This window comes from Passer montanus, unplaced genomic scaffold, assembly GCF_014805655.1.
Source record: "Passer montanus isolate IOZ18808 unplaced genomic scaffold, ASM1480565v1 scaffold15, whole genome shotgun sequence".
Lineage (NCBI taxonomy): Eukaryota > Metazoa > Chordata > Aves > Passeriformes > Passeridae > Passer > Passer montanus.
Genome location: NW_024362051.1, coordinates 13,979,815 through 14,007,547, shown reverse-complemented (window position 1 = coordinate 14,007,547; position 27,733 = coordinate 13,979,815). Strand labels below are relative to the sequence as shown.

Sequence of the window (27,733 nt, the reverse complement as noted above, 5' to 3'; positions counted from 1 at the left end):
AGGGGCTGTCATTGTTCCCAGAAGATGGGGTGGGAGTGCTGGGAGCAGTGCATTTTAGGGGATGTTAAAGGTTTGTTACAACTTCAGGTGGTCTGAAAACTGAGCTGCAGTTTCCTACCTGCTGGGGTTCACTGCCAGCAGTGCTGATCAGCAGACAGCCTCGGTCATCTGCCTTTCAAAACACCTCCTGCTTTTCCTGAGCATGGGAGCATTTCCCTTCTGCAGCCCGTGCCTGTGGGTTTGAGTGGGAAGCTGTCTGAAGTACAGAGCTAAGGAAGCCTCACGGACTTCCCCTATTTCCACATTTCATGCTGGTGTGATTTTAATGGCCTGGTACACATTATAGGCACTTAAAATAGCTCTGTGTGGAGATTGGGTGATTAGATACCAACAAGTCTAACTCGTATCATAGACAAACTATTTGCTCTAATAAAAAATGTAAAAGAGTTAAAGAAAGCTAACTAAATCCCCATACAGTCAGTCAAGGTGAGTCCCCATGAGGGTGTTTATCATTTACTGTGTTACAAAAGGCTGGGGAGGAGTGGTTGGAAGTGTCATTAACTGGTGTCTTTCTGATGACTAATTTTACATTGACCTGGGCAGGTACAGCCAGATCAGCTCTGGGTTTGCACCAGCTCACATCTCAAGTGAATCTTTGTTGTAATGTTACTTTTGGTGACAGTGGTGGTACAGATGATGGGTTTTTCTTCAGCTCTGAGACGTACAGGAAATGTTGATGCAATTTTAAAAGGTGATGCTTATCTCTGTAAAAAATAGTGAAGGTCTTTGTAAATATTTAACTCTCTATTTGGAAAACAGATATAAAATTCTTTGTTAAGATTATAATATTCTGGATCTATAGATGTATGTAATTTCTGATCTTAGTGTATTGGTGGGAATGAACCACCCAGAGCCAGAGCATTCCTATTCCCTGCCTCCAAATCTGCCTTTAATACTAAATGCCATGGACTCAAACTGTTCCAGTTGGCTTTAACTGATCAGTGTCTATAATTAAATCTGATATTTATCTGTGTTGAAATCCTACATATGTAGCAAATTGGGCTGCAGTCTCAAGAATGAGCTTTTCAAGCCTCAGACTTCTAAAACAAGTCTGTTGTCAGTGCCAGAGTGACCCCAGGAGTTTGCTGGCCACATTCCAGTGCCAGGTCCCTCTCTCAACCCTGGTGGCCACCTGTGGTTACATGAGCTCAGCAGGTTCCAGGAGAACTGGAGAAAAAAGTGATTTTTCACATAAAATATAAGTTGTATTCATGGGTTTGGTATCAGCACAGAGTTGGGCTATGCCAGTGCTTGTACCTTGTGTGCAAGGCAGGGAAATACAACAAACCTGGTGCCTTAGAAAGCATCAAAGATCTCAGCTTGCAGCCTGCCTTTGGTCTGCTTTGGGCAGCCTCTGAGATTTCACTGCTTTCAGAGCAACAGGCAAAGTGGAGCCAAATGGGGAGAAATGTAAGAGGCAAAAATGTTACTGAGGTGAGAAGACTGGTGTTTTAAAAACTGGCTGATGGGTGGAAGTTTCTTGTTGAGAATGCAATAGCTGTGTTTGCACAGTTTCAGAGACATGCTCTAGCAAGTCATTTATTATTTTTAATAATCAGCTGTCTAAAGACATGAAATAATGATTTTCTAAGCAGCCAACATTTTCATTTTAGACTGCAAATTATGTGGTGGAACATCACTTTCTTTTCCAGATGCACCTACTGTACTTTGTGCAGATCAGGAAAGAACATTTCTCAATCCCTTGCTGCAGAGTGTGGCAGATGTTGTGGCTGCCCCTGGATCCCTGGCAGTGCCAAGGCCAGGCTGGATGGGGCAGGGAGCCCCTGGGGACAGTGGGAGGTGTCCCTGCCATGGCAGGGGTGGCACTGGGTGGCCTTTGAGGCCCCTCCCAACCCACAGCACTCTGGGGTTTGATGTTAAAGGAGTTAGTGGCATCTTATTTATCATCTCATGTTGTTTACTCCTTTATGTCCCAATGCTGTGTCAAGCTCAGAGGGAATCTTTCCAGGTTTTGTGTGTTTTTTGCAAGAATTTGGTGTATTTCTGTTAACACAAGCAGCAAGACCAAACTGCAAAGGGAAGTTTGTTGAGAAGGGGGATTGGCAGGTTCTTAATCTGCATTTTTGCAGTAGGAGGATATGGTCCAAGGCAAAAGGTGCATTATTGCCAGAACTTCCCTGAAATTACTGCTTTGAGTTGAAATGCCTTTGGGAGTCGGGGAGGGAGAGAGACCTAGAAACCACATCAAAGCTTGAGGTTAGAATATGTTGGAGAATGGGTGCCAAAAAAAGGTATGTCAGCACCAAAAATAACCCTAATCTACAGGAGAAGTCAAGCACTGATTCGTGGGGGGGATGGCAGAACATCTGGGGGATGTGGGGGAGAAAAGGTATTTTAGAAATGAATGGGAGATGTTTGGCGTGGGCTGGAGCCGAGATGATTCGAGCGGATGAAGTGGTTTGAAATAGCTGCTTGCCTGAGGACCTGCTGGATTTTTTTTCAATTTTATTTTTTTTATTGCTGCATAAAGTTTCCCTGTTAGGAGCCAGCTGTGGGTTGGGGGTTGCAGCCCTTAGGAAATTGGACAGTTCTGAGGAATTGTGGCCCTCGGTGGCTTCTTAACAGAGATCATTCCGTGGCCAAACAGAGCCAGAGGCTGCTTGGGGGCCCTTAGATCCCTCCTTTGGGCACTCTCATCCCTCCCCTGGTACCCCACATCCCTCCTGCCTCCCTGTGTGATCAGCAGTGATGTTTTTTTTGCCCGTAGCAACATGAACCGTGAAGACCGGAATGTGCTGCGAATGAAAGAAAGGGAAAGGCGCAATCAAGAAATTCAGCAGGGGGACGAAGCCTTCCCACCCAACTCTCCTCTCTTTGCTGAACCCTACAAAGTGGTGAGTCCCTGCACCTCAGGAAAACGCAGGGTTTGTGACAGAAATCATGTTATTCATATTCTACTTTTATCTGCATTCTTGTTAGATCAAAAGCTCTTTGGGCAGCCAGGTGTTTAAGCAGGGCTTTGAAATAAAGCTGGACAGTCACAGCTCCTCTGGCAGATTTATAATGCTTGGGAAGGGGAGGAGCCTTTATAGGATAGAGTGAAAAAGGAAAATAAAACCATCAAAATTTTTTTTCTTCCTTCACCTTCTATACTGTGACTCAAAACAATGAAACTGTCCTTGTGTGATGCCAAATTGCCATTTTTGGGGTGCTCTAGCCTGTTGCTAAACTTTCTAACCTTTCATCAACGTAATCCAGACCTGGATAAGTTCAGGAAGAGAATGTTTAAGTAGGAGGTTAATTCAAAATGCTGGAATATTTGATATGACTATGTTTGATATGAATTATCAGCTCTAACTAGTGCTGCAGTAGTTTGTGTCTGATGTTTTAGTTTGTTTTGAAGGAGCTGATTCTGTTTGTGGTCCTACACAGCTTTCAGCCTGTGCTGGGTTTCCTTCCAGGTTGCTTTACTGAACAGTACTGGAAAAAATAACCTAATTCTGGAATAACTAATAAAATATTGTTTAATAGGTTAATTACGTAGTTCAAAACTCACTTTGAAAGAAAACCCTTCCCTTGCTGCAATTCCAGCTGGTTTGCAAGAAGTAAAACATGACTGAAAACTCTGTTCCTGCAGGAGGAAAGTTGAGAAATACCTGATGGTTTTTTTGTTCCTGTGCTTGATAACCAAATTCCACATGTGTGAAGTTAACTGGAGCTGGTTGGGATGCATGAGGGAATGATCCAGGATCCCAGAATTGGAAAACAAAATGGTTATAGAACAAAGAACTCTTTTAACTGTGTGCAACAAACATCATGCCAATATAAATACCAATTAAAAATGACTTACGGGGGTGAGGTTAAGTTGATTTTATTTTACTGCTAATTAAAACCTTTTAGGACTGATGCATTCTGTATTAGAGAAATTACAGTCTGTAAGGTGACAGGAGGCATCTGCAGCTTTGGACCTGGCATCCAGCTCAGCAGTGCGCTATTTGATTATTGCTGGTTCAGCTCTCCCCGCTGCCAAATTTTTAGTATGTTTTAGGGAGTTAAATATGTATTGTTACATGTTTTTAATATGTTTTGGGGAGTCAAATTGCTGTTTTGAGGACTAAAATTCAGAATTGGAAAGTGGCAAAGAAAGGGAGGTGTTCTAGCTGAAATTCAGGTTGGGTGCTGTAGCCATCAGATGGTGTAACTTCACGTGAGGTTGTGATCGGTTCTAAATCCCGCTTTTGGTGGCTTCTTGTCCCAGACCAGCAAAGAAGACAAGCTGTCGAGCCGCATCCAGAGCATGCTTGGGAACTATGATGAGATGACGGATCTCATCGGGGAGCGGCCGCTGCAGAAGATCGTGGCCATCCCCAAGCCCTCGGTTCCCGCGGCGCCCGATGACAAACCCACGCCCGGCTTCTTCGGCGAGCAGCGGCACGGCGCGGGCTCTCACCAGAGCAGCAAATGGACCCCGGTGGGGCCGGCCCCCAGCACCTCGGCCCAGTCCCAGAAGCGCTCCCAGGGGCTGGGGGGCCACGGGCAGCGCTCGGGGGGCGGCGCGGCCGGCGCGGGGGCCCGGCACGAGCGCGACTCCTACGGCGGCGGCGGCCGCAAGAAGGGCCAGCACGGCTCGGAGCACTCCAAGGGCCGCTCCGGCAGCCCCGGGAAGCCGCCGGCCGTGTCCTCGCTGGCCTCGGGCCACTCCAGAGCCCACGGCAGCGACCACCACGGCAAGGACCATCAGCGCTCCAAGTCGCCCCGGGACCCCGAGCCCAGCTGGGACTCCCCCTCCCGCGTGCCCTCGTTCGCCAGCGGGCAGCACTCGAACCAGTCCTTCCCCCCCTCGCTGATGTCCAAGTCCAGCTCAATGTTACAGAAACCCACTGCCTACGTGAGGCCGATGGACGGGCAGGAGTCCATGGAACCAAAGCTATCCTCGGAACACTACAGCGGCCAGAGCCACGGCAGCGGCGTCGGCGAGCTGAAGCCCAGCAGCAAGGCCCACCTGACCAAGCTGAAGATTCCTTCTCAGCCGCTGGATGTAAGTTGCTGGCCCTGTCCTGCCTTCTGAAATGTAAATCCACCTGGGCTGGGATTTTCCAGCGTCTCCAAAATCCCAATTTGCCTAACCCAAATGGAGTTTTTAGTAAACACTGTGTTTTTGTTACTCAAAGCGCCTTCACCTAAACTGTATTTTCAGTGGGGAGCATTTTGTCTTCTGCTTCTTCAGTGTGGATAGTGGGTTTTTTATTAAATAAAGGCTGAGACGTTCAGAAAGGCTTACTTAACCCCAAGAGGCCAATTTTCACAGAGTATTTCTCTAGTCAGGAGGGGGAAATTGTAGGATATCCACAAATATTTTGACAAGCTGGGTAAATACATTGTTGTTCCTGAGAGCTGAATTGACTTAGAGTTGTTGATACAATATACCGGTATCAGATTTTCTTTTGAAGTGAGCAGCAATTACTAGATGTGATTATTATACCTTCACACAAAATGGAACAGGGTGCAGAACTTTTATCAGTTGTGCTGGATATGAAATGCTATTGGGTTAACAACTTGGAGGAGTTTGGTAATTCCCAAATCATTAGGACACAGACTCTGACTCCAGCTCACTTACAAGGAGAGTGCCTTTGCTAGTAATAAAGTCTCATTTCATCTCCTGTCTAACTGCTGGAATCATGGTAGCCAGAGAAAAGCCCTTCTTCCTGGGATTGCAACAGATAGCAAAGTAAGATCCAGCACCCAGGTAAGGAAATCAGAAATTACTTTATTTGTGAAGACCTGCCACATCAATGCTGATGCAGTAAATCCTTAAATAGCTTTGCTTCTTTCTGCTTGTGGCAGCCAGGGGTGCAGAGGATTCACAGTTTGGTAATTATTGCTGTTTCTGGGATCTCTCTGTGATGAGAGTTTTGCTTGGGAATGCAGTTTGTCATTCCTGTGCATTCACGGTCCTGCACTTGAATTCAGATATTATCCTGGGGCTGCTTCCAGGAAATGACTGAAAGCTGTGATTCTCTTTCCCCTCTCTACAAGTTTTTAATATCACTGCCTGCCTGTGATCCCTTCAACTGTCAAGTGAAAAGTGAGAGATTATCATCACAGTTTTATGGATGTCATGTATTTGCTTTTCATAACTGTGACTCATGCTGTAAAAACATGGATCTATCTGATGTTAAAATTGATGAAAAGAGTTAGCAAGGGCTGTTTGTGTCTATGTAGAGTCCATATGAGTCACAATAAGGACTGAAGTTTGTTTTTAACTGTTTCTAGTCCCTGGAAAATCTGGGAAATATTAATTTTGAGTTTTGGTTTGTAGGCATCAGCTTCTGGTGAGGTGAGCTGCGTGGATGAAATCCTCAAAGTAAGTTCTTGGTGTTCTTGCTCCCTATTTGTTGAAAGTACAGCCATTCCCAAGGAGGGAAGGACTGTGCAGTGTCACAGCCTGTCCAGGAGCAGGCTGGCACTGGAGGGCTCTCCAGGGGGACTGGGCCAAACTGGGAGCAGTGCTGGCCACGGCTGTTGTGGTGTGCACATCATCTCCTGGAGATCCTCCCTGCATTCCTCCTCCCTGACAACCAGAACTGCATTTCTTCCACCCAGTTACAGGTTTTAATCCTGGTATTTTATATTAAATGCTTTGCTGCCCCGTAGCAGCACTTTTTTTCTCTCATGCCTGGGTTATTTTCCCGAGTCCTTTTACCCCTCCTATGGTGCCCTGTCCTGTGTCTGCTCTCACAAAAGGATCATCAGGCCCCTCTGGAGCATTTCCATGGTTTATTATTTCCTGTGGCCTTCAGGCCTCCAGGGCCTTGGGGATGCTGTGGGAGGACAGGAGGCACTTTCCAGCTGCAGGCATTTGATTTCCCCCTTTTCCTCAAACTCTACAGGCTTCCCTTTCCTAGGATTCTTCTTCCCTCACACTCTGACTTGCACTGCAGTTTATCTTCAGGCCAACCCAGCTGATTGATTTATGCCTTGCTGCTTGCTATTATGTCATAACTCTCTCTTCTCCTGGGTAGCAATTTAACATTCAGGTTTACATGCAAAATCTTGGTTGCACATTTGGGAAATTAAGATTTGAATATAAAGCTTAGTGAAGGGTGAACAGTGAACTGAAAATTGAGAGAATCCAGATTGCAAGTTGAAATCTGATTTATTTTGTTAATAACTTGTGTTTTTGTTGTGTTTTAGGAGATGACCCACTCCTGGCCTCCTCCACTGACTGCCATCCACACCCCCTGCAAAACTGAACCCTCCAAATTCCCCTTTCCAACTAAGGTCAGTGCTGAATCCAACAGTGGATGCTGTTGAAAAAGTAACTGCAGTTAAAGATCAGGATTTTGGAGCTGCTGCATTCAGTTCTGTGTAATCTGGGTTTGTTTCAGTGCTTTGGCTCTCTTTATTTATCTTCACCTCATCTGTCAGCAGTGGCCTTATGAAAAATGTCCTTGGTTTTCCTCTGCTTTGCACAGACAGTCTGCAAAGTGTGATGCAACTTACCTTTTTAATTTTTGTTGGATAAATTCAAACTTTCAAACTTCTGAAGCTTGGAAACGCCTTTGAGCCCTTTCCCTAACGGGGAAATGCTCTGCACCATTTTGTGCAGAACCAAGTGAGTTTCCCTCCATGTAGCAAAACAGAAATTTAAACGGACTTCTCTGCATAAACTGAATTTTCCTCTTAGTTTGAAGTCCACTAATAGTCGTGTGAGATTTTTTTTGCATTTTCAATTACAAAAAATTAAGACAGTTTAAGAATTACACGTTTTGCTGAAGAAATCAGTTGTTCCAAAAGGATCCTCTTCCCAACCTCCTGTGTTCTTAAGAAGTGCTGAAGGGTTTAAGCAGTTAATTCCAGAGAGAAATCCACCTGTGTGCTGCTGAGAGCACAGGGCACGTGTCCAGGGGAGCTGCTGGAGCTGACACCTCTGAGGAGGGAATTCTAGAGCTGCCTCCCCTGGGGCTGGGGCTGGGGCTGGCAGCTGCAGGGCACACGCAGGGCACTGGGAATTGTTTGCCTGGAAGAGCAGCTCTGCAGGATCCTGGAAGCCCAGGGGAGGCAGTGTGGGTAAAACCCAGCATGGGGAGCTGACTCACCCAGGAATTCATGCTCTGGTTCCTGGGTCTGCAGATCACCAGTAAAAGATTCAGCTCCACGACGTGATCTTTCTCCAGACTCAACATCTCTCTGGGATGAATTGGGGTGCTCCACCCCTAACTTGGCAGAGCTTCAGAGTGAAAAAATTGCTGTTTGTCTTTTAAAAGTCACCTATGTAATAATTCAGACCATGCTCTCTCTGACCAGCTGCTGTTCTAGGCACCACTTAATTGCTCTTAAATTCCTGTTTGACCCAAATTGCTCCCCAAAACAGAACATCTGAGGGAATCATTTTGAGAAGACTTTCTCACTGAGGTTTCTACTGTCACGTCCCTAATCCCATCCTTTTATGTGAGTGCTTTGACATGACCTTCCTGCAGCCAAAGGTGGCAGTCCCTGCTGGAAGGGCACATCCACAAACCTCCCCCAGACTGGGCCAGGTTCAGGTTCTCATCCTGCCTGGGTGTCCCAGAGCAGGGCCAGTCCTGCTGTCACCACCTCTGTGTGACCTGTCCCTGGTCACTGCATTTTGCTTCTCTTCAGTATCAAAAAATGCAGAATTTACCATTCAGTTCTCAGCTTTACTTTGGAAGGCATACCTAGAATAAATCCTGTTTTCTGTTTTCCTAGCATTAGATCAATATTAATCTTGCAAATATTGCTTTTAGTCAGGGTTTATTTGTGAACTATGTAAAACTGTCAGCCTGGAAATAATTCATACCTTTTCTTACAAGGAAATTCCCCACCTTTCCTCATCAACAAAGGTCCTTATTCCTCTGCTCATTTGAGTACTCATTCCTGAGCCTTTGGGGAGGAATTTTCCCTTTGCATTTTGGGCACCCTTGGCTGTGGGGCTGCTTGGTTTTAGTTTCCCTGGCATTTGGCTGAGTGTGGGCAGGGGAAGGTGTGCAGAAATCCCTCTGGCTGTGGCACAGAGGCCATGTAACCCTGACAGCTCTGGCAGTGCCTGAACAAAAAGGAGGATTTTTGAACCTCTCAACCTGGATTGTGTCTCTTCACCCAGTTTGCAAAAAATTCCATTTATGGCAGCTCTGAGTCTTTTTGACTTTTTGCCAGCTTTTTTATTTTGTGGCTGCACATCTTAGCCATGGAACTCTGTCAAATTCTCTCTCTGCATCCAAAGCCTATAATTTCCTCTGCCTTCTCCCCTCTGTCATTCTTGGCAGCAGCAGCTCTGCAGAATTCCAGGGAGTCAGTGAGCCATGGGCCTGTGCAGTCTGGGCCCAGAGCAGAATCCACCAAACAAAACAACAGTGGTTTGCTTTAATCAAGCAGTTCTGTTGGAGGAAAGCTCCTTCTCTTTCATACTGTGCTCCATTTATTGCTGGAGTGTTTCACAGCATTGCCCCTGTGGGCTGAGCCTGGTGTGTTCTTCCTGCTCCCATTAAATGGAGCTGCCCTTGGTGCACCACTTGATTTTATTTGCCAGGCTCTTGGGATGGGATCACTTTCCCTGTGTGTAGGGAGTGAGTAACTCGAAGGAACCCAACCTCCTGACTGGGGCCTCTCTGATTACTATAAATATATCTAATAGTTCCCAGGAAGTCTTGGATCAGAAGAGAAAACTCCATGAAAATAGGTCAGGGAAAGTTTTATGGATGCTATGGAAAAATGCAGATTGCTGTGTCTTGATAAAAAATGTTATCCTGTGACCTAACACTCCATAATTTTATCTGTGGGCTCACAGTCAGACACTCCAGAAATGCTGGCAGTGTTCATGCAGTGCACTGAGCAGCCCAGCTGGGCTGGAGGGGAGGCTTGGCTCCCAGGGGGTGGCTGTCTGTCCCTCTGCAGAGCTGGGGCCAGCAGGAGCCCTCCTGCATCCCTTCCCTGCTGGGAGGCACAAACTTCTCCTGGGCAGCAGAAAGGAGATCTGACCTGAGCTGCCAGGTGTCAGCTGGGAGTATTCCCCTCAGCAGGGCTGTGGGGTGGGAGCCCAGCCCTGCTGCCTCCTGTCCAGCTGCACAATTCCTCTCTCCAGGTGTTTTTGTCAGAGTTTTTGTTTCCTGCTCCAGTGTCTTCCCTGTGTAACCTCAGTCCATTCTGCTTTGCTTGAAAGGGTTTCCTTCCTTTCAGTTGCAATTTCTTTCTGAAGCAGACCTTTAGAAGCTGCTGCTCTCAATAACCTGGGAGTTGAAAGTAGAGCTTTTTTTTTTTTTAGTCTCTGAGTTTCTTGAAGAAATATGTATCCAGTGGATGGCAAGGGAGTTGGAAAAAGTTGCACATTGAACCATAACACCTCATTAAAGTGCACTTAGCTGAGAGCCAGTGCTTTGCCTCTGAAATAGGAAGTTGACTCAAGTGGGGAATTAGGCAGGTGTGTTCTGCACAATTCCCAATCCATGTGCAGCTGGAAGGGGTGCCAGCTCCCCACGCCGTGCTCCCCCAGTGCTGTGGCTTTGGACGTGCAGTGTTTGAGGTCTTTGTTTCTTTTTTCACTCAATTTGTTGGCTTGGCTGAGCTGCCAGTGGCAAAAGAAAACCAGGGATTCCCACCTGCCTCCTCCTACCTGTGTAAATGATAAGAAATTGCTTTATTTTGAAGGGATCGTGGCTGTTCACAAGGCTTCTTTCCATCTTTGCTTTGCTCTTGAATTCTTTCTTAAAATTTATTATTGTTTTTATTGTCCCTTCCTTTCAGTTAGTAAAGATCAGAGGTATTTGAAACACCTCCCAAGAAAAGCTCCTTAGGAACATCTCCATCCACAAAGTCCTTGTTCAATGCATTGTTCTATTTTTGAAATACAAAGCTGAGGGAAATTGAAAACATCTCAAGGGTGCTTTGCTGTGTAAAGCTTTTGTGTGTTTAAAAACTTCATTCTGTAAATTGCCTCTGGAGCCACTGCCTGGCACTGGCTTGGTGTGAGGGAAAACCAGGTCACAGGTGGACCAGGAAAAATGGAATTCATTGTTGGATTGTAGTTCTGGTTTGCCATTGCCAGGGCATGTAAGTAAAATGTGTGTATATATCTAGAAATTGCAAATATTGGACTCCATTTATTTTTCTGGGGCCATCAGCTGTCCTCATTTTGAAACGAGGTCAGGAAGGTCCTATTTTAAAAAGGCACTGGAGCCTGGAAGGGAGCTTGCAGTGGCTCAGCAGCCTCTGTGTATTTGTTAAAACAAGGGTTGGGATTTCAGTAAAGTTCATAATCAGCTGTGTCTTGGGAGTCAGAATTGGACTTTCTGAAATGGGAATACTGAGGATGATAAAAGTGCTGAAATCTGCAAGACTTCCTCTTTCCTGGCTGGTTTTATAGGATACTGGCAGGAATTGTTCCCTGGCAGGGTGGGCAGGGCTGGCACAGGTGCCCAGAGCAGCTGGGGCTGCCCTGGATCCCTGGCAGTGCCAAGGCCAGGCTGGACACTGGGGTTGGGACAGTGGGAGGTGTCCCTGCCATGGCAGGGTGGCACGGGGTGGGCTGTGAGGTCCCTTGCAGCCCCTCCTGTGGATGTAACACACATTTCCTTGCCTTTCTCCCAGGCCTGGCTGTTCTGGGCTGCAGTGCTGTGCTGCCCACCCAGCCCGGGTGTGCCAGGCACCCACGGGGAGCCTTTGGGGCACAGTGTGCAGAGCTGGTCCCGTTTGAACCTCACCTTGTCCCTGTGCTCCTTGGTGGCTGAGGAATGGTTTTTGTTGAGATGTTTTGTTCCAATTGCTGTGTGAGCCTGGAGAAGGAAAATGAGGAGGAAAGGGTTGGAAGGAAGGCACTTCAAACAGCAGCAAAGCTCGTGTGTGTGTCAGGAGCATAAACAAACATCCTGAGCAGTGCTCTCCATCCTAAACACAGAGGAGGAGGGGATTTGGGAGGGTCAGCCCTGATGTGCCCTTGGGAACAGCAGGAGGTGGGTGAGGAAGAGGAGTGTGAAGGTCTCACCCGGGGTGCCCCAGGGCCTAGGGAAGGAATCCCTTTTTTTGCTTGCTGTTTTTTCCCCTTTTCCAGAGACTCATCCATTAGGTAGAAAGAATATCTCCCTTACAGCCTGGCTTTTAGCACCTTGAATTCCCACTGAAATAAAACCCACTTGTGATGTTTTATTCCCCCAGGAGTCTCAGCAGTCCAGTTTTGGCACTGGAGAACAGAGTGAGTACATGAAACTTCCTGGAACGTGTTGAATGTTTTTGTTGTCTTTCTGCTCTCAGCATCTCCCAAGATCTCGGGGCTTTTAGGAAATGAGGTTTTCCAGACTGCTCACAGGATGGAGGCTGACTGCAGATTTTCTCTGCTTCCTCAAGTTTTAAGCTGTTAAACAGTTGCTTGATTTTCTTCTGCATTTCTTGTTCAGATCCTGGAGGTTATCCCTGAGTGGAAGGGTGGTGTGTTTGAGGGAAAAGATGTATTTTAATTGATCCAGTTCTTTACAAAATGCCTCTATAGTTGATTTGAAAATAACTGAGTACTAAAGCAAAACACCTTAAAAAACCCAACTCCCTGCTTAGGCACAGAAGAGTGCTGTTGCTCTTATTTCAGTAGAAGAAGCACTTGGCAGTTTCACCATTTATTTTTACTTTGACATTTTAAAGTCAAGAGAGAGAACTGGTCAAGAACTTCAGTCACATGTTATTGTCCTTGAGTTTCCTGCACTTTTGGACTTTGGAAAAAAGTAGCTTTTATTTCTTTAAACTGTCATTGTTTTGAATATTACTGAAATGAGCATGAAACTCAGTAAATATCAGGTAAAACTGAATTAAATTAGTACTGTTACCTTCCAAAAGTCCTTCCACCCCCTCTTGAAGTGATTAAACAGCTTAAATAGTAAAAGAAGAATGGTTTATTCTTAGATATTCACAAGCAGCTTATCTGAACATCTGATACAGTGGGGACTTAAGGAAACAAATTCAACTTAATTCCATAATGCTGAACTGTAGGCCCACGTTATGGGAGCAGCTGATCTTTAGGTGTGGGAAAGAAGAGCCAAGGTTAATTAAACACAGAGCCAGTTTCCTGGGCCTGTTTGGATTTTCTGGAGAGCTTTTAACAGCCTCAGTTCTTGTTTTTGTTGAGCTGCACCCAGTTATTTCCAGAATGAAAGAAAAGGGCAGGGAAGAAGCAGATTTTTTCAGGGTGTATTCCTGCTGCCAGAATTAGTGTGTGAGTTGGATTTTGGGGTGTGGGTTCTCATCCATCAGAGGCTGTGTGGGGATGCTGGAGCAGTCAGAGCTCAGCAGATGGATCTGTGTCCCAGATCCTGCCTGTGTAAGGCAAGAATTTCGTCTTGCTAGCAGCAGAACAGTTTTCCACTGTTAATAACAAATTATTGTGGCTTGGTTTACACAGCAATGATTTAAATGATTTTCTCTATTTTCTTGGTTAGATTATTTGGTGTTTTGCTCTGCACTGCTCCCTCCCTCAGCCTGGGGCTGGTGGTACCTGGTGTCCCCTGGGTGCTGCTCCCTCCTGTCCCCTCCCATGGCCTTGCTTTATCCCTCCTTGTGGCAGCTTTGGGGGCACTTCCTCTGCTGTGCCTGAGTTTTCAGCTGTGCTTTTCTTCTTTTCCTCTCCTAGAACGATACAATCCCTCATCCAAAACATCCAATGGTCATCAATCCAAATCGTAAGTGCCTGCTGAGAAAACATTTCACAAGCACAAGTTGTATTTTAGCAGATTTAGGAAAAGGTGTGTAGTAGAATGTGAGTGACACTCCAGCATCCTTCTCCTTGGCTGGCAGCAAAAGGTTTTTTGGGACAATAAACCAAATATTGCTCACTGGAGTGAGCAAAAATACCCTGAGCTGCCTTTCTGCTCCTTTGCTTTCCTGTCAGCTGCCAGCAGAGGAGCAGGAGTTTGGACCTTGGAATTGGCTTGGAATCAGAAAGGGCATCAGCCTGGGATGGGAGCTAACAGAGCTGGCAGCTGGAGGTTGCACAAATTCAGGATGAGGAGAGGTTTTGGATTGGAGGAGACAGAAAACAGGGTCTGGGATCCTGTGAGGTTTGTTCTGCTCTCCCTTTAAGTCCCTGACAAATGTTTTGAACACTGAGAAACTCAGAGGCAACTGGAATGTTCTGCATGGCTGTAGTCCACCTTTCTCATACTTAAAAGTTGTGATATGCAGTTAAAAGGTGTTTTCCAAATAAATCTGCCCATAAAAATAAATATTTAGCAGTGTGTTAATGAAGGTTGCAGACTCTGAAAGCTGACTCTGGGTTAGTAACATGCCCCAGTTAACTTTTGTTGGGATGCACTCCCAGGGTGCAGCCTGGTGCTTCTGCCACAGAATTGGTAAGATGGAAAAAGCACCTGACCTATGGGAAAGAAATAAAACAAAAGAAACCCCCTCCAGTTCATCCAACCCTGGAGTCAGTGTCCCAAAATCAGGCAGTTCAGGAAGGGGCTGGGAGGGAACTGTGCCATTGCCAGGGCTGGGAGTGGGAGAGCCCCGAGAGCAAGAGGCAGCACTGGGCATTGCTGAGCTGGGATGCAGGAGAAGGAATTAAAATGATGTTTACTGTGACAAATCAACTTTCAATGTATTTTTAAGTGATTGTGATCTGGCAGAGAAAACCCTTGAAAAGGAGATGAATGCATCATTTGTAAAATGGTAGCAATGAGCAGTAGTTCAGCAGTGAGCTCCTAGAGGTTGATGTTGCTGTTCAGATGAGCAGGGCAGCTCACTGGGAAACTCAGGAGTCAGGCTTTTAATTCTTTCTCATTTTCCCTCCACAGATGTGAATCGAACCAGACAGAGTAAGCTGTTTTATTTTTATAATCAAATGTTTCCAATAGTCACAGAGGCCCTGCTGTGTGTTTTCCTTGTGCTCATGCATTCTCAGTTTGTGGAGCTGTGTGTGTGTGACTACCAGCAGCAATTGTGGCTTTGGATAAAGTAATTAATGATGGCTTAGGACAGTTGCACTGTGCCACGAGACAGGAAGCAGCCACTGGGGCTGGCTTGCTTTCCTCCATTCCAAACACAATTCTTGCCCATTGTGTGTAAGAAGTTGAACATAACACAAGTTACCTCCTCCCACAGCAGTAAATTGTGTCAGATTTCCTTTCTAAGTTTAACAGAATGGACTCAGGAGCCAAAGTACCTGAATCCTCATTCTTCTCTAAGAATGACTCAACTCACCATTCTCAACCATGAAATGTGTGAGTGCAGTCTGGTGCCTCTCACCCACGCAGCCTCTGCAGGATAAACAGTGCCATGTTGAAATCTAGCAGAATGCTTTGCAAGTAATTCAAGTACTTGGAAAAACTTGTCTCACTTTCTCCCTTTTCCCTTAGTATGTTGAAAGATGACTTAAAACTGAGCAGTAGTGAAGACAGCGATGGAGAGCAGGTATGTTCCTCAGATGGCTTCCCAAAAATCACTGCACTCACCCATGGGGCAGCCCTGGCAGGGAGAGTGGCCCAGCAGCAACCTGGGCAGCTCAGCAGGGATCTGTGGAACTAAAGCTCATGGAAAGTTTTTAGACAAACCTCAGGCATTCCTAAATGTAATCTTGGGGAAAGTTTCATTTTCAAGAAATTGAAATGTTGTGTTTTGTGGAAACAGTTTGCTTTTATCTAGAAATTCTTATTAACTTATTTCACATGGGCCTTCTCTGAACATCAAATTACAGTAGGGCACTTTAAAACTGATATCATGGCTCCTTAATTAAAGATAAACCCCTTTGTGTTCTGCCATCCCAGTGACAGAGCTCATGGTGAACATCTGTGTGCATTGGTGCCCTGGGATGTTTGGGGTGACAAGGAGTCCCTGGGAGTGCAGCTGCACCTAAATATTTATTAAAAAGTCTCTTCTTTACTCTTTTCAGGATTAACTTTGTGCACCTTCTGCCAGACTGGCACTTAACATGCTAAATAAAAATAAAATATGTGTTTGTGCTACCCAGTAACCCCCACTGCTCTGGGGTTTCTTCTCAGTTCTGGTACTTGATTTTCTTCAAGTGGAAAACTTGGAGTTGGTGAGCTCCACTTACCCTGGGCATCTCAGGAAAATCATTGTGAAATGCTGAATCATCTGATTCAAAAAGGTGGAAATGGGATGTTAATTAGTGGTAGAAATGGGAACTCTCAGAAATGGAGTCAGAATATAGGGATTTGTGCTGAAAACTTGGAGAAAATAACACTGCTTCTTCCTTCTGGAAATGCAGAGAAATTTAAACTACTGCAAATAATGTATGTTTAAAAAATTAAAGGCTATAAACCAATGTTTTGCAACTTAATTGTATATACCAGCCTAAAATAGCTTCTAGAAGCTTCAAGCTCTTTTTTTAATTGCAGGACTGCGATAAGACCGTGCCAAGGAGCACACCTGGAAGGTAGGAATTCCTGGGGGATTGCAGCACAGGCAGCACCGTGGGGAAGTTCAGCCCAGTCAGCACTCCTGGCTTGGTCTCGTTTCCAAAATTCACCTTTGGCTTGTAATAAAGCAGAAGTGATGAGAATTTAATCAGTGATTAAATAGTAATAAATATAATATTAAATATTTCCTGGAAATCAAACACCACTTAGAGAGGGGTAACACCTTTAGGTGTTGCCTGAACTGTGAGCAGGCTGAACTGGGCTCACTTTGGCTGAATTTTCTTTTGAATGTTGATTAAAATGTTGCATTTTGTTCCATCTAATGAAAAGATTTGAAGGCTGTACCTGTGCCTCGGGTAATGCTTGCTGTCCCTGCTTTGTGTTGCAGTAATTCTGAGCCTTCCCAGCACAACAGTGAAGGAGCAGATAACTCCAGGGATGACTCGAGCAGCCACAGCGGCTCCGAGAGCAGCTCGGGCTCCGACTCGGAGAGCGAGAGCAGCTCCAGTGACAGCGAGGCCAACGAGCCCTCCCAGAGTGCATCCCCCGAGGTAGGGCAGCAGGGCCTGCTGCAGCTCCTGGCCTGCAGTCCTGCCCTTGCACAGCACAAAGGTGCAGCAGATTCTCACTGCTGGAGACAAAACTCCGACCAGCGTGCGCTCGCTGTCAGGCTGGGCTGGTCTGCTGCAGTCCCCGTGGTGCATGGGACACTTCTCTAGATAAGCCCACATTTGATGTTTGATTTGAGGTGGTTTTTACCACCAGTTGTCTGTTGGAGAGCACATTTAGATGTGGTATCAGAATCCTAAAAAACCATGGCATCAAATATTGCCTGTTGGTAGCAGACAAAGGGAAAATTTGTGTTGTTTGGGCCTGGTTTTCATTTGTTTATTTCAGGTTTTGGGTGTACCTCATGCTTTGGTGTGCAGCATCGTACAGCTGCCACGTGGAAAAAATGGAAGAAATGAGAAATATTTTATCTAACTCTATTTTTTACTTTGTTTTTAGCCAGAGCCACCACCCACAAACAAGTGGCAGCTGGATAACTGGTTGAACAAAGTTAATTCCCATAAAGTGTCACCAGCTTCTTCCGTGGACAGCAATATCCCTTCTTCCCAAGGCTACAAGAAAGAGGGACGGGATCAGGGTACAGGGAGTGGGTACACTGATCAAGGTGGATCCAAGGACTCCATTTCTTCTACACCAGGGAGGGATTCCAAACCCACCCAGAAGGGCTCGGAGAGCAGTCGTGGCAGGCAGAAATCACCTGCCCAGAGCGACAGCTCGACTCAGAGGAGGACTGTAGGGAAAAAACAGCCCAAGAAAGCAGAAAAGACATCTGTGGAAGAGCCCAGAGGAGGTCTTAAAATAGAAAGTGAAACCCCAGTAGACATGGCAACAAATATCCCTTCAAACAGGCACAAGGCAGCCACCAAAGGCTCCAGGAAACCCAATATAAAGAAGGAGCCCAAGTCTTCCCCTCGACCTACAACAGAGAAAAAGAAATACAAGGCTTCAAGCAAATCTGCCCAGAAATCCAGGGAATTCATCGAAACAGATACCTCATCCTCTGATTCAGATGAAAATGAGAGTCTGCCTCCTTCCTCACAAACACCCAAATACTCTGAGAGCAATAGGACTCCTGTTAAATCTTCCATGGAGGAGGATGACAGCTTTTTCCGGCAAAGAATGTTCTCTCCTATGGAAGAGAAAGAGCTTCTGTCCCCACTGAGTGATCCTGATGAAAGGTACCCACTCATTGTGAAGATTGACCTGAGCCTCTTATCCAGGATACCAGGGAAGCCTTACAAGGACTCTGAGGGAGCCAAGGCGGAGAAGAAGAGCGCTCCGGAGAAACACGGCCGGGAGGCCCCGAAGCTGCCCTCGGACAAGAGCTCCACCAAAGGCAAGAGGAAACACAAGCAGGTGAGCCCCTGGCCACATGCCCCTGTGCTCTCAGACACAAACAGGTGAGCCCCTGGCCACATGCCCCTGTGCTCTCAGACACAAACAGGTGAGCCCCTGGCCACATGCCCCTGTGCTCTCAGACACAAACAGGTGAGCCCCTGGCCACATCCCCCTGTGCTCTCAGACACAAACAGGTGAGCCCCCTGTGCTCTCAGACACAAACAGGTGAGCCCCTGGCCACATCCCCCTGTCCTCTCAGACACAAACAGGTGAGCCCCTGGCCACATGCCCCTGTACTCTCAGACACAGGTGAGCCCCTGGCCACATGCCCCTGTACTCTCAGACACAGGTGAGCCCCTGGCCACATCCCCCTGTCCTCTCAGACACAGATGAGCCCCCTGGCCACATGCCCCTGTCCTCTCAGGGCCTTGGGTAGCCCAGAATGCAGGTGACACTCAGGGCAGGGGCTGAGCTCTGCTGTGTGGAACCCCTGGATCATCCCAGTGCTGCTACAGGAGACTGTTGGGATTTTCCTGCAGAAACACCTGTGGGAGTGTCAGCCCTGTAGCCAGAGCTCGGGGAGATCCTGTGGCTCTGAGCTCTGCATGCAGCCCTCTCCTGCCTCCCTGGAACCAGCCCCTGGTGCTCTGCAGGCCAGCTCAGGCAGCTGATCCAATGGGAAATCCACCTGGGAAAAAACCCCAAAAGTCAGTTTTCAGCTGGATCAGCTCCCTGAGCCCTGGAAATGCCCATTGCCAGGATAAGGGATGGGGCAGGGCTGGGCCTGGGCCATGGCAGCAGCAGCAAACATCTCAGGTGCTGCTTTGCTGGGAGCAGGGTCATCTCTCTGTAATAGTGCTATTTCCCAAAAGCATTTCATCTTTTCAGCTAGAAATAAAAAGCAGGAATGGCTGGGGGACAGTAAAATGGCAGGAGTCAGTGTGGAGCTGACCAGAAGGGATACTCTTGGAGGGGGGAATGTGAGAAGTCAATGCTGGTGTAATTTTAAACTGCTTTTTGAAAGCTCAGCACAGGGACCCTGTATAAAGGGCAAAGCTGGGGCTGTCAGCTGGGCTCAGTGATCCAGGGAGTCTGGTTTCCAGGAGTGCAGGGCTCTGAGGCCCTGGGGCAGGGATTCAGAAATCCCTGTGCTGCTCTGGGTGTCCCTCTGAAAACTCCATTTTACCACGTCCAAGGGACCTGACAGGGGCTGGAGGCTTTGTGGACATCTGCAGTCCCAGGGTTGTGGCAGATCATTCCCAGAGCCACCTGAGGAGATGGATCATTCCAGTTACAGCAGTTGGATCATTCCAGTTACACCAGTTCCCTTCTGAGCACCCAAAGTAAACTGGATCACTGGCTGAAGTCAGTGTTGTGCAGGAGCCCTGACATGTAACTGCAAACAGATTTATCCTGTTCCTAACTGAGATTCCTCTTTTCTCTGGTGTGAGAAAATGAAGTGAGAAATGAACTTCTTTTGTAAAAAGGGAATAACTCTACAATGAACAATTATTTTTGCAGGTGTTGCTGTATAACTCCTGATGTTCCTGGGAATGCACTCACACATGACTTTTCTCTCTTTGGCCAGTTTTGCCTTTAAGCACACATTGGGAATTCCAGTATTAAAGATCTGTGCTCTCAAATCCAAACCACAAAGCTTTGGTGAGACCAGTTAAATTCAGGCTTTATCCCAGGAAACAGTGGTGGTTAAATGTTGTGAAGCCTCAGATCCCTCTGCTGCTTCCTGAGAGGATGGAAACCTGGGTGATGCAAGGACAGGACCCCTTTCCCCACCCCTGCAGTTTTAAGTTTGTGCTCCAAACACAAGTGGCACCACTTGATTTCCTGGGTTTCCTTGATCGCAGTTCTCAGGTTGCAGCATCAGTAACAAAACTGGGGTTTGTCACCAATGATTTATTCTGTAAGCCCCATTTTCCCTCTTATTCACTGGATTGATCCCTCCAGTGCTCAGTGAAGACATCTTAGAAATTTACCTTCAGGGCCCTGTGACCTGAGGATTAAATTAATATCAATACCTAGTCTCAGCATCTCTGAGCTGACTTGAATAGATTGATTAGATTTTTGGCCTTTCCTGGCATTCATCAGACAGCTCTTTAGACCCCACAACATCAAATCTGTCTCCTGATCTTGCCAAAGCCTTTGGCAGATTTTTCTGAGATTTCATGCTTGTAATGTGTCTGTGCTGAAGTGAGCAGCTTGGCTGTTGCTGCTTTTATCAGGTTGTAATTTAGCAGCCAGGCTGGGTTTTCATTTTGTTCCAGTACCAGGGTCTGGTGAGGATCTGAGGATGAGGACAGGCCATGGTTTTGGGTCTGTAGTGACTGTGCAACACCTGCTCAGTGCTGTCTGTGGGAAATGCTCCACTCTCAGTGATGTGTGAATGTGGATCTTTGCTGCATGTTTTTCTCATTTGCTTTGCTCAGAACGAGGATGAAAACAGAGCCAGTGAAAGCAAGAAAACGAAACTGGAAGAAAAAGCTCCCTCAGGACACAAGAATTCCAGCAGCAGGGAGTGAGTATCTCTGCTCTTCCTGCTCTGAGGGTCAGGGTGGCCCTGGAGACAATGGTGCTCATCTTCCCCCTCCTCTGCTCTCTCCCACCCCAAGATTTCCTCAAATAATTGGTAAAATTTCATTTTTTCTTGCCCTTCAAACAAAGTTATTTCAGAGCTTCTACAAGCAATTGGTGGAAATTAATTTCCATCCCCAAAAACACTGGCCAAGGACAATTGTGCTCCTGAACAAAATGAGGTGACCCCTCCTGTGAAGGGAATATTTATTTCCTTCCTGGTTTTCTGATACACAGTGGGGCTTGGGTTTGGTCTAGAAATCAAAATCTGTGCTTTTAAATTAACTCCATCTGGTAATTCTCTGTTTAGTAAGTTTTAAACTGGGAATAAACTCCTGAACTGGCTTTCTTTGGGAAGCTTTGGATCCATGGATTTACCTCCCATCTCCTTGGTTTGTTAGTGCAAGAAAAGTGTGGGTGATACCAAAGTAAGGCAGCAAGAATGGAGCAGATCAGTCCATTGTTTAATATGTTCTGTCTGGATTCCCCACACTTTGCAACACTTGTTATGCCTTTATTTGGTTGATTTCTTGGTCAGTGTTAACCCACAGGAGAGATTATGTTTTTTTCCACTGCATTTTGAAACTTCTGTTTCATTTCAAGCAATGAAAACTGGTATAATTGTGTCATGGAAAATATTCCTGTCCAGTGAGCAATTGCCAAATTACAGAGGTGTGAGAAGCTGCAGCAGTTTGGATGCTACAGCTTTTGTTTGCCCCTTCTGAATTAAACAGTGTCTTCCTGTTTGTTAGGGAACAGCTGTAGAATGAATGGATAGTTTGGTTTTTACCTGATATTTGATTTTTTTCTGTTGTTTGCCTGATTCCCAGTGCAGTTCTCTGAAGAACATTTAATTAAATGAAATATGATTTTTCCAGAAATAATGTGTAAAAATATTAATGGTGGGAGGACAGGAAGAGCCAGCAGCATCCCTCAGCAGCCAAGTGAGAGTGTCCTGAAAGGCTGAGCTGGGGAAGTTTCCCATTCCCTGGGTTCCAGAGCTTTATCTGGAGCATCTTTCCCTGGAGCTGTTGGCTGGCTGGGGCACAGACAGCCTGGCGCTGGCATTGGCTCCCACTGCTGCATGGGGAGGCTTTGGCTGCTTTTTGTCCAGAACTGCTGCAGGGGTGTGGTTTTATGGTTAGGACTTGTCTGGCTTTGCCTGTGCTTTCAGGTCAGAACAAATAAAATGGTGAAAACAAGTTCAATCTGGCTTTGGAGAAACCTACTCACTGAGAGGATTGTTCTGCTTTTCTCCAAAGCTGGGTCTGACACTGAAAATCTTGGGGGGAAAAGGTGTTTAGTTAGAGATTTAAAAATCAGACTTCTGTGCATTGGTTTTTTGGGGTTGTTTTTGTTTGTTTTGGTTTTGTTTGTTAAGGAAAAAACCCAAACCCTGAATTTGTTCCTCTTTTCCAGGTCTTCAAAGCCAAGTGCTGTTAAAGAGAAGGATTTGCTGCCCTCCCCTGCTGCCCCAGCCCTGCAGAAGGATGCCAAGCAGGAACACAGCTCCAGGAAGAGAACAGTCAGTCAGTCCTCATCCCTAAAGTCCAGCAGCAACCCAGGCAAGGAGAGCAGCAGTGGCAGCAAGAGCAGCTCCTCTTCCAAGCAGAAGAAGACAGAGGGGAAGGGCTCCAGCAGTGCCAAGGAAGCCAAGGTAAAGGGCTGGTTCTGCCCCTGCCTCCTGTATTTTGTTTAGCTTGATCTAAACAACCATTTCCAGTTCAGTTTTAAACATCATTAGTTTGGGATGTGCATTGTTTCCTGTCAGCTCAAGTGCCTTGGAAGGCCAGAAATGAGAAGACAACTTGGAGAGAACATGGAATACAAATGTTTATCCTGCCACATCCCTCTGCTAGCAGAGGAATGGGTTTAGCCAGCCCTGGTGGCTGCTGCTGCCTGTTCATTGTTTAGGTGGGCAATGGAACTGTGGAAATGCTGGAAATGGAACTGTGAGGCTGCTCTTGGCTCCTCAGAGCAGATACAGAACTTGTCCTGGTTTCACAGGACAGCAGGAGCTCCATCCATGCTCAGTGCTGGGATGACAAGCTCTGGCTCTCATTTTATGACATTGTAGAAAGATTATTTCAACTCCAGCTCAGCAATTTACAGAGCTCTCCATGGTTGGAGGGGAGAAAACATGGTTATGGAGATGGTGCAGAAAATGGTTTGTAAGAGATTTAGGTTGGGAAGAGTTATGTGATAGATTTAAAAATACAAGTGTCCCCCAGCCAGCTGTTAATTTGTGATGTGTTTGTTGTTTTATACTTCAGGTGTGCTTTTACTCATGTCTTTCTCAGAGGAGTAGCTACTCCTGTGTGAGTTTTTCAAGGCAAAGGCAGTCAGAGAGAGAGTTGTTGATAGAAGTCCTCCAAATCCTCCTCATCTCTGTTAGAGTAGACAAACAGGATTTAGAAACAGTGACAGGTGAGACGGAGGGAGGGATTTCCTGACCCTGGTGTATCTGGAAAGCCTTGGCTGCACCCCGTGGGAGCATCCTGGGAGCTGAGTTATTCCCAGAGCTCCTGCAGGCTGTCCTTCTGGGTGGAATGGGGGGATTTAAACAACAAATGTTCTTGTAATCATGGCATGGATTTCCCTTCCAGGAGAAGATCCTGAACAATTCCTCCAGCTGCCCTCCTGCCTCTGCTCAGGCCACGGAAAGTGCGAAGTCGAGGAGAGCCAAGCTTGTTTTTGATGATAGGTGAGGACAGAAAATTCCCTTTCCCTCTGGGGGAGGATGGATCTTGATCACAGGCAGCTCCCACGGAGCAGAGCTGGCAGTTTGCTCCACAGAAGATGTTACACACAAGCTCTTTGTCAAAGAAAATACCTTGAAAAGAAAGTAAAACAAATATTTCACCATCTTGTGCAGACTTGAGGTTTTGGTTGGGCCAATTCAGGTGGCAGCTTGCTCTGAAAGCACTTCTTTAAATTCACTTTACAGATGAAATTATGTTTGCACCAAATGTAAAATAACTTTCTGCTTAAGAACTTGCTTGAAATACTGTTGGAATTACCTGAAACCACAGAATTAACTTGAAACTGCTTTTAACATTTTTTAGTTAAGTAAATTAGCAGATGCCTTTAAACAGTTTTAGCACAGTGTAGCTTGAGTTAGAGCAGAAAAAGCCCTGGAATGTGGCAGTGCTAAGGAGCTGCAGTTAGGCAGTGTCAGTGGTGGCTCCAGTCCCTCAGTCGTGTCCTCTCTTGCAGGACTTACTCAGCTGATCACTATCTGCAGGAGGCAAAGAAGCTGAAACACAATGCAGATGCTTTGGTGAGTGGCTCTGCAGTGCCCCCCCGGTGTGTGCCCCTGGTGCTGGGGCTGCCTTTGCCCTTCTCCCCCCCGGGCTGCAATTCCCTGGGTGCTGTGTAGCTGAGCTGCTCTCCCTCTGCAGTCGGACAGGTTCGAGAAGGCCGTGTACTACCTGGATGCCGTGGTGTCCTTCATCGAGTGTGGGAATGCATTGGAGAAAAATGCTCAGGAATCCAAGTCCCCGTTCCCTATGTATTCAGAAACTGTGGAATTAATCAAGTAAGCTTTGCAGAGCTCCTGCAGGGGCAGGGGGGTGGGGGCAGCTCTGGGAATCAGAGCTTGGAGGTGTGCAGAGGTTTTGCCTCCGGTTTTTGAGATGTGTTGTCATTCCCAGTAACACTGGAGCAGTGACCAGTTCATTCCAGCTGCTGGGGTTTAAAGCATTTCCAGGAAGGGGGAGGTGATTTCTGCTGAGGCTTTAAGTCCCTCTACAATGAGTGACCCACAAGGAGCAGAATTGTTCTGGTTACTGCTGAGTCACTGCTGTATTTGGGGCTGAGATGTTCCTAAAACAGTGGGGACAGCTGAAACTGGAAATGAATGAGAACATGAGTGTTTTGTGAAGATGACTGAAGGTGGGTTTGTTTGGGGGCTGCTCTGCCTTTCTCTGCAGGTACACTATGAAACTGAAGAATTACTTGGCCCCGGATGCGACGGCTGCAGACAAAAGGCTGGCAGTGCTTTGGTGAGTGTGCTGGGACTTCCTTCATGCATTCCACATCTGTGACCTACACAAAATGCTGCTTTGCACTGAGCTCGTGGGTCTTCCTGAGGCAGACACAGGAGATTTCCACTGGCTGTACCCAGACATTAATCTGTGTCTGGTTGCTGTAGGTGATGCTGCCAGCGAGGGCCAAGGCTGTGCAGCATGGCAGGGTGAGGGCAGGAGGTGCCTCCTGAGCTCTGAGCCAGGGGCAGGGTGAGGGCAGGAGGTGCCTCCTGAGCCAGGGATAAATCACACTTGGGCTGGCTGTGGGGCTGCCAGGAGCCCTGAGGCCGAGGAGGGGCTGCAGAAGGAGCAGAGGTTCAGGGGAGAGCCCTGGCAGGGGCTCAGGGTGTCCTGGCACAGATCATATTCACAGATAATGAACCCCTTGCCTGGGAACTCACTGGCTGGTGTCTCCTGAGCCCAACAGCGCACTGAGAGTTCCAGTTCCAGCTGGAGGAGCACAGAGCTGTTCCGGTTCTGAATTCCCTTCAGAATTTCAAGGTGGTTGTGGATTTTCTGGTTGAGTTACAACTTGAGAGCTGAGCTGGCAGAGAGAACACCAAGACCACAGCTATTAGATTTTTGAGGCTCACTGAGTTGAGATAAACCTGACTTTAATTGTGACTGATTTGTCCTGTCTTTGGGCAGCCTTCGGTGCCAAGCTCTGCTGTACCTGAGGCTTTTCAAACTGAAAAAGGAAAGTGCATTGAAATACTCAAAAACTCTGACTGAACATCTGAAGGTAATTGCATCTGTATTTTCTGAACATTAAAACCTAATGGTGTGGAAGCTCTGCATCACTTCAAGTTCCCAAACCCAATTTCAGACTGCTGCATGTGAACACCCATTTAGAACTGGACTTGAAGGTGTATTAAAGCTGGGCAGAGCTTTTATAACCATGACAACTCTGTTAATTTGATCTTTAATAAATGCAGTAGGCTTCAAGGAGAAGGTTGTTTGCAGTGGGATGTTGGCTGGGAAATTACCCATGAATTGATCTAAACTTCTGTGCAGCTGATTCTGAAGTTTCCAGCTCTCAATGTTGGGAGCAAACAGGCTCATCACATACCCAATCTCTCAGATTTGGGATATCTTTAATTGTTCACTGCCAGTGATAACAGATTCTTTCTGTTAAAGGGCTAAAAAAATCTCAAATATTCCCATAAGGGGTGATGGACTAATACTTGTTTGTTTTGCTAAAATAACCCCTTAATTTGTGTCTTAGCCATCAGTAAAAAGGATATGTCCCTAAATTTCAGTTTACTGTGATATTATTGAGAACTTTACTTGAAAGTACAACTGTTAAAAAAATGGTTAAAAAAGCCAATTAAACAAGCAACTAAAATGTAACTAGTGAAAGTATAAGGACAAATCAGATGAAATGTGTCTTTTTTCCCCCCACAGAATTGCTACAATAATTCTCAAGCACCATCACCTGGTATGGGAAGGTGAGTGGTAGAAGTTACTACTTCTGTTTCTCAACTTAAGGGACATTTTCTCCATTTCCTGTGTGCCAGGGGGCTCGGGGAGCAGCTTCTGGGGTGATTATTTGAAGGGTGTGGATTTTGATCCATTTTTTGTGTAATTGTCGTGGTGGAGGGAGGTGCTGCAGCTCTGCAGGGTTTGTCAGGCTAAAAAAGGAGCAGTGTGCCACTAACCCACAAACCATTTATCCCAGGGAGTTTTGCTGTTTAATTTAATGCTTCTCCCCCAAACAAGAGCTTTGTTAGTGCTGCAAGGCCAGAGGTTACAAGCACTGGCAGGATTCTCTGCTCCATAGTTTTGCAATTACTTCTGCTCTTTTAAACCCAATAATGGACCTTTGATAAACCATTCCATGAGTTTAAGGGTGGGGGCACTTCAGCTTTCCACTGTGTTATCTGCAATAACGTTATACAATGCAATATTCTGGCAGTGGAGTTACCAGGTAGCTGCAGTTTTTTCATTCTTACTCTTCACGATTCATTTAAACAATTAATTTAAGATTTTATTGAATTCTGAGATGCTGAGGCTTGGTAATTAGGTTTTGTAAGCTATAAATAATTATTGGAGGAGCCTCAGCAGTTCTCAGGTCAAGATTTGCATTTGTTGTAGGGTAAATCCTGATTTTTGGTGTGTAGAGTGGGAGTGTTCTCCCATCCCACACCCTGAGTGTGGGCAGAGGGATCTTGGGGGACATCTCAGAGCATGGTGTGTCTAAAGCTGGTGCATTTCTGCCTTTCCAATTCCATCTTCCCTTCTGGCTGAGCAGCAAACCTGTTGGGATGCCATCTCCAGTGTCTCCAAAGCTGTCTCCAGGGAATTCAGGAAATTACTCTTCCGGGGCAGCCAACCCTTCAGGGAGCGGGTCCTCGGTGACGATCCCGCAGCGCATCCACCAGATGGCTGCCAGCTACGTCCAGGTCACCTCCAACTTCCTCTATGCCACTGAAATCTGGGAACAAGCAGAACAGCTCTCGAGAGAGCAGAAAGGTAAGGGCTGCCTCGGGGGGATGGACACCGAACACTCCCAGGCTTTGATTCTGTTGATGGTGCCCTGGGTGCTGAACTTCTGCAAAATCAGGGGGAAGGTGACAGCTTGGGTTGCAGGGATAGCCCAGGCTGGGTGGTGTGGCTGTCAAGGTGGTGTTGGAGTTGTGACATAAAAATCTTTGTTGTGTTTCCTGTAAAGTGTTCAGTGTAGGAAGAGGAACTTAGTGCATTTCCCTTTCTGAAATTCTTTAGTGAAGAAACTTCCTAAGGAAGTTTGGCAGTAGTTTAATTATTTTCAACTAGTGAAATATAAGTCTTGGGGGAAAACCAAGAAGTTTGGCA

General features: G+C 46.5%; 1 protein-coding gene across 4 annotated transcripts in view; it reads left to right on the top strand.

The window, feature by feature from the left end:
- The window catches only part of AFF4 (AF4/FMR2 family member 4), a 53,050-nt gene that overhangs the window by 13,096 nt on the left and 12,221 nt on the right, over nucleotides 1-27,733 (top strand). For all 4 annotated transcript variants that reach the window (XR_005626700.1, XM_039701628.1, XM_039701629.1 and 1 more), the window contains exons 2-21: nucleotides 2,789-2,915; nucleotides 4,280-5,059; nucleotides 6,341-6,385; nucleotides 7,216-7,302; nucleotides 12,190-12,226; nucleotides 13,649-13,697; nucleotides 14,811-14,831; nucleotides 15,372-15,426; nucleotides 16,374-16,411; nucleotides 16,783-16,945; nucleotides 17,403-18,320; nucleotides 20,747-20,835; nucleotides 22,311-22,548; nucleotides 23,498-23,595; nucleotides 24,108-24,171; nucleotides 24,293-24,429; nucleotides 24,824-24,895; nucleotides 25,568-25,661; nucleotides 26,324-26,367; nucleotides 27,171-27,391. Coding sequence is in view for 3 of the 4 variants with exons in the window: in XM_039701628.1 (XP_039557562.1) it covers nucleotides 2,789-2,915; nucleotides 4,280-5,059; nucleotides 6,341-6,385; nucleotides 7,216-7,302; nucleotides 12,190-12,226; nucleotides 13,649-13,697; nucleotides 14,811-14,831; nucleotides 15,372-15,426; nucleotides 16,374-16,411; nucleotides 16,783-16,945; nucleotides 17,403-18,320; nucleotides 20,747-20,835; nucleotides 22,311-22,548; nucleotides 23,498-23,595; nucleotides 24,108-24,171; nucleotides 24,293-24,429; nucleotides 24,824-24,895; nucleotides 25,568-25,661; nucleotides 26,324-26,367; nucleotides 27,171-27,391 (3,377 nt within the window). In the remaining variant the exon portion in view is untranslated. The remainder of the gene's footprint in view (nucleotides 1-2,788; nucleotides 2,916-4,279; nucleotides 5,060-6,340; nucleotides 6,386-7,215; nucleotides 7,303-12,189; nucleotides 12,227-13,648; nucleotides 13,698-14,810; nucleotides 14,832-15,371; nucleotides 15,427-16,373; nucleotides 16,412-16,782; nucleotides 16,946-17,402; nucleotides 18,321-20,746; nucleotides 20,836-22,310; nucleotides 22,549-23,497; nucleotides 23,596-24,107; nucleotides 24,172-24,292; nucleotides 24,430-24,823; nucleotides 24,896-25,567; nucleotides 25,662-26,323; nucleotides 26,368-27,170; nucleotides 27,392-27,733) is intronic.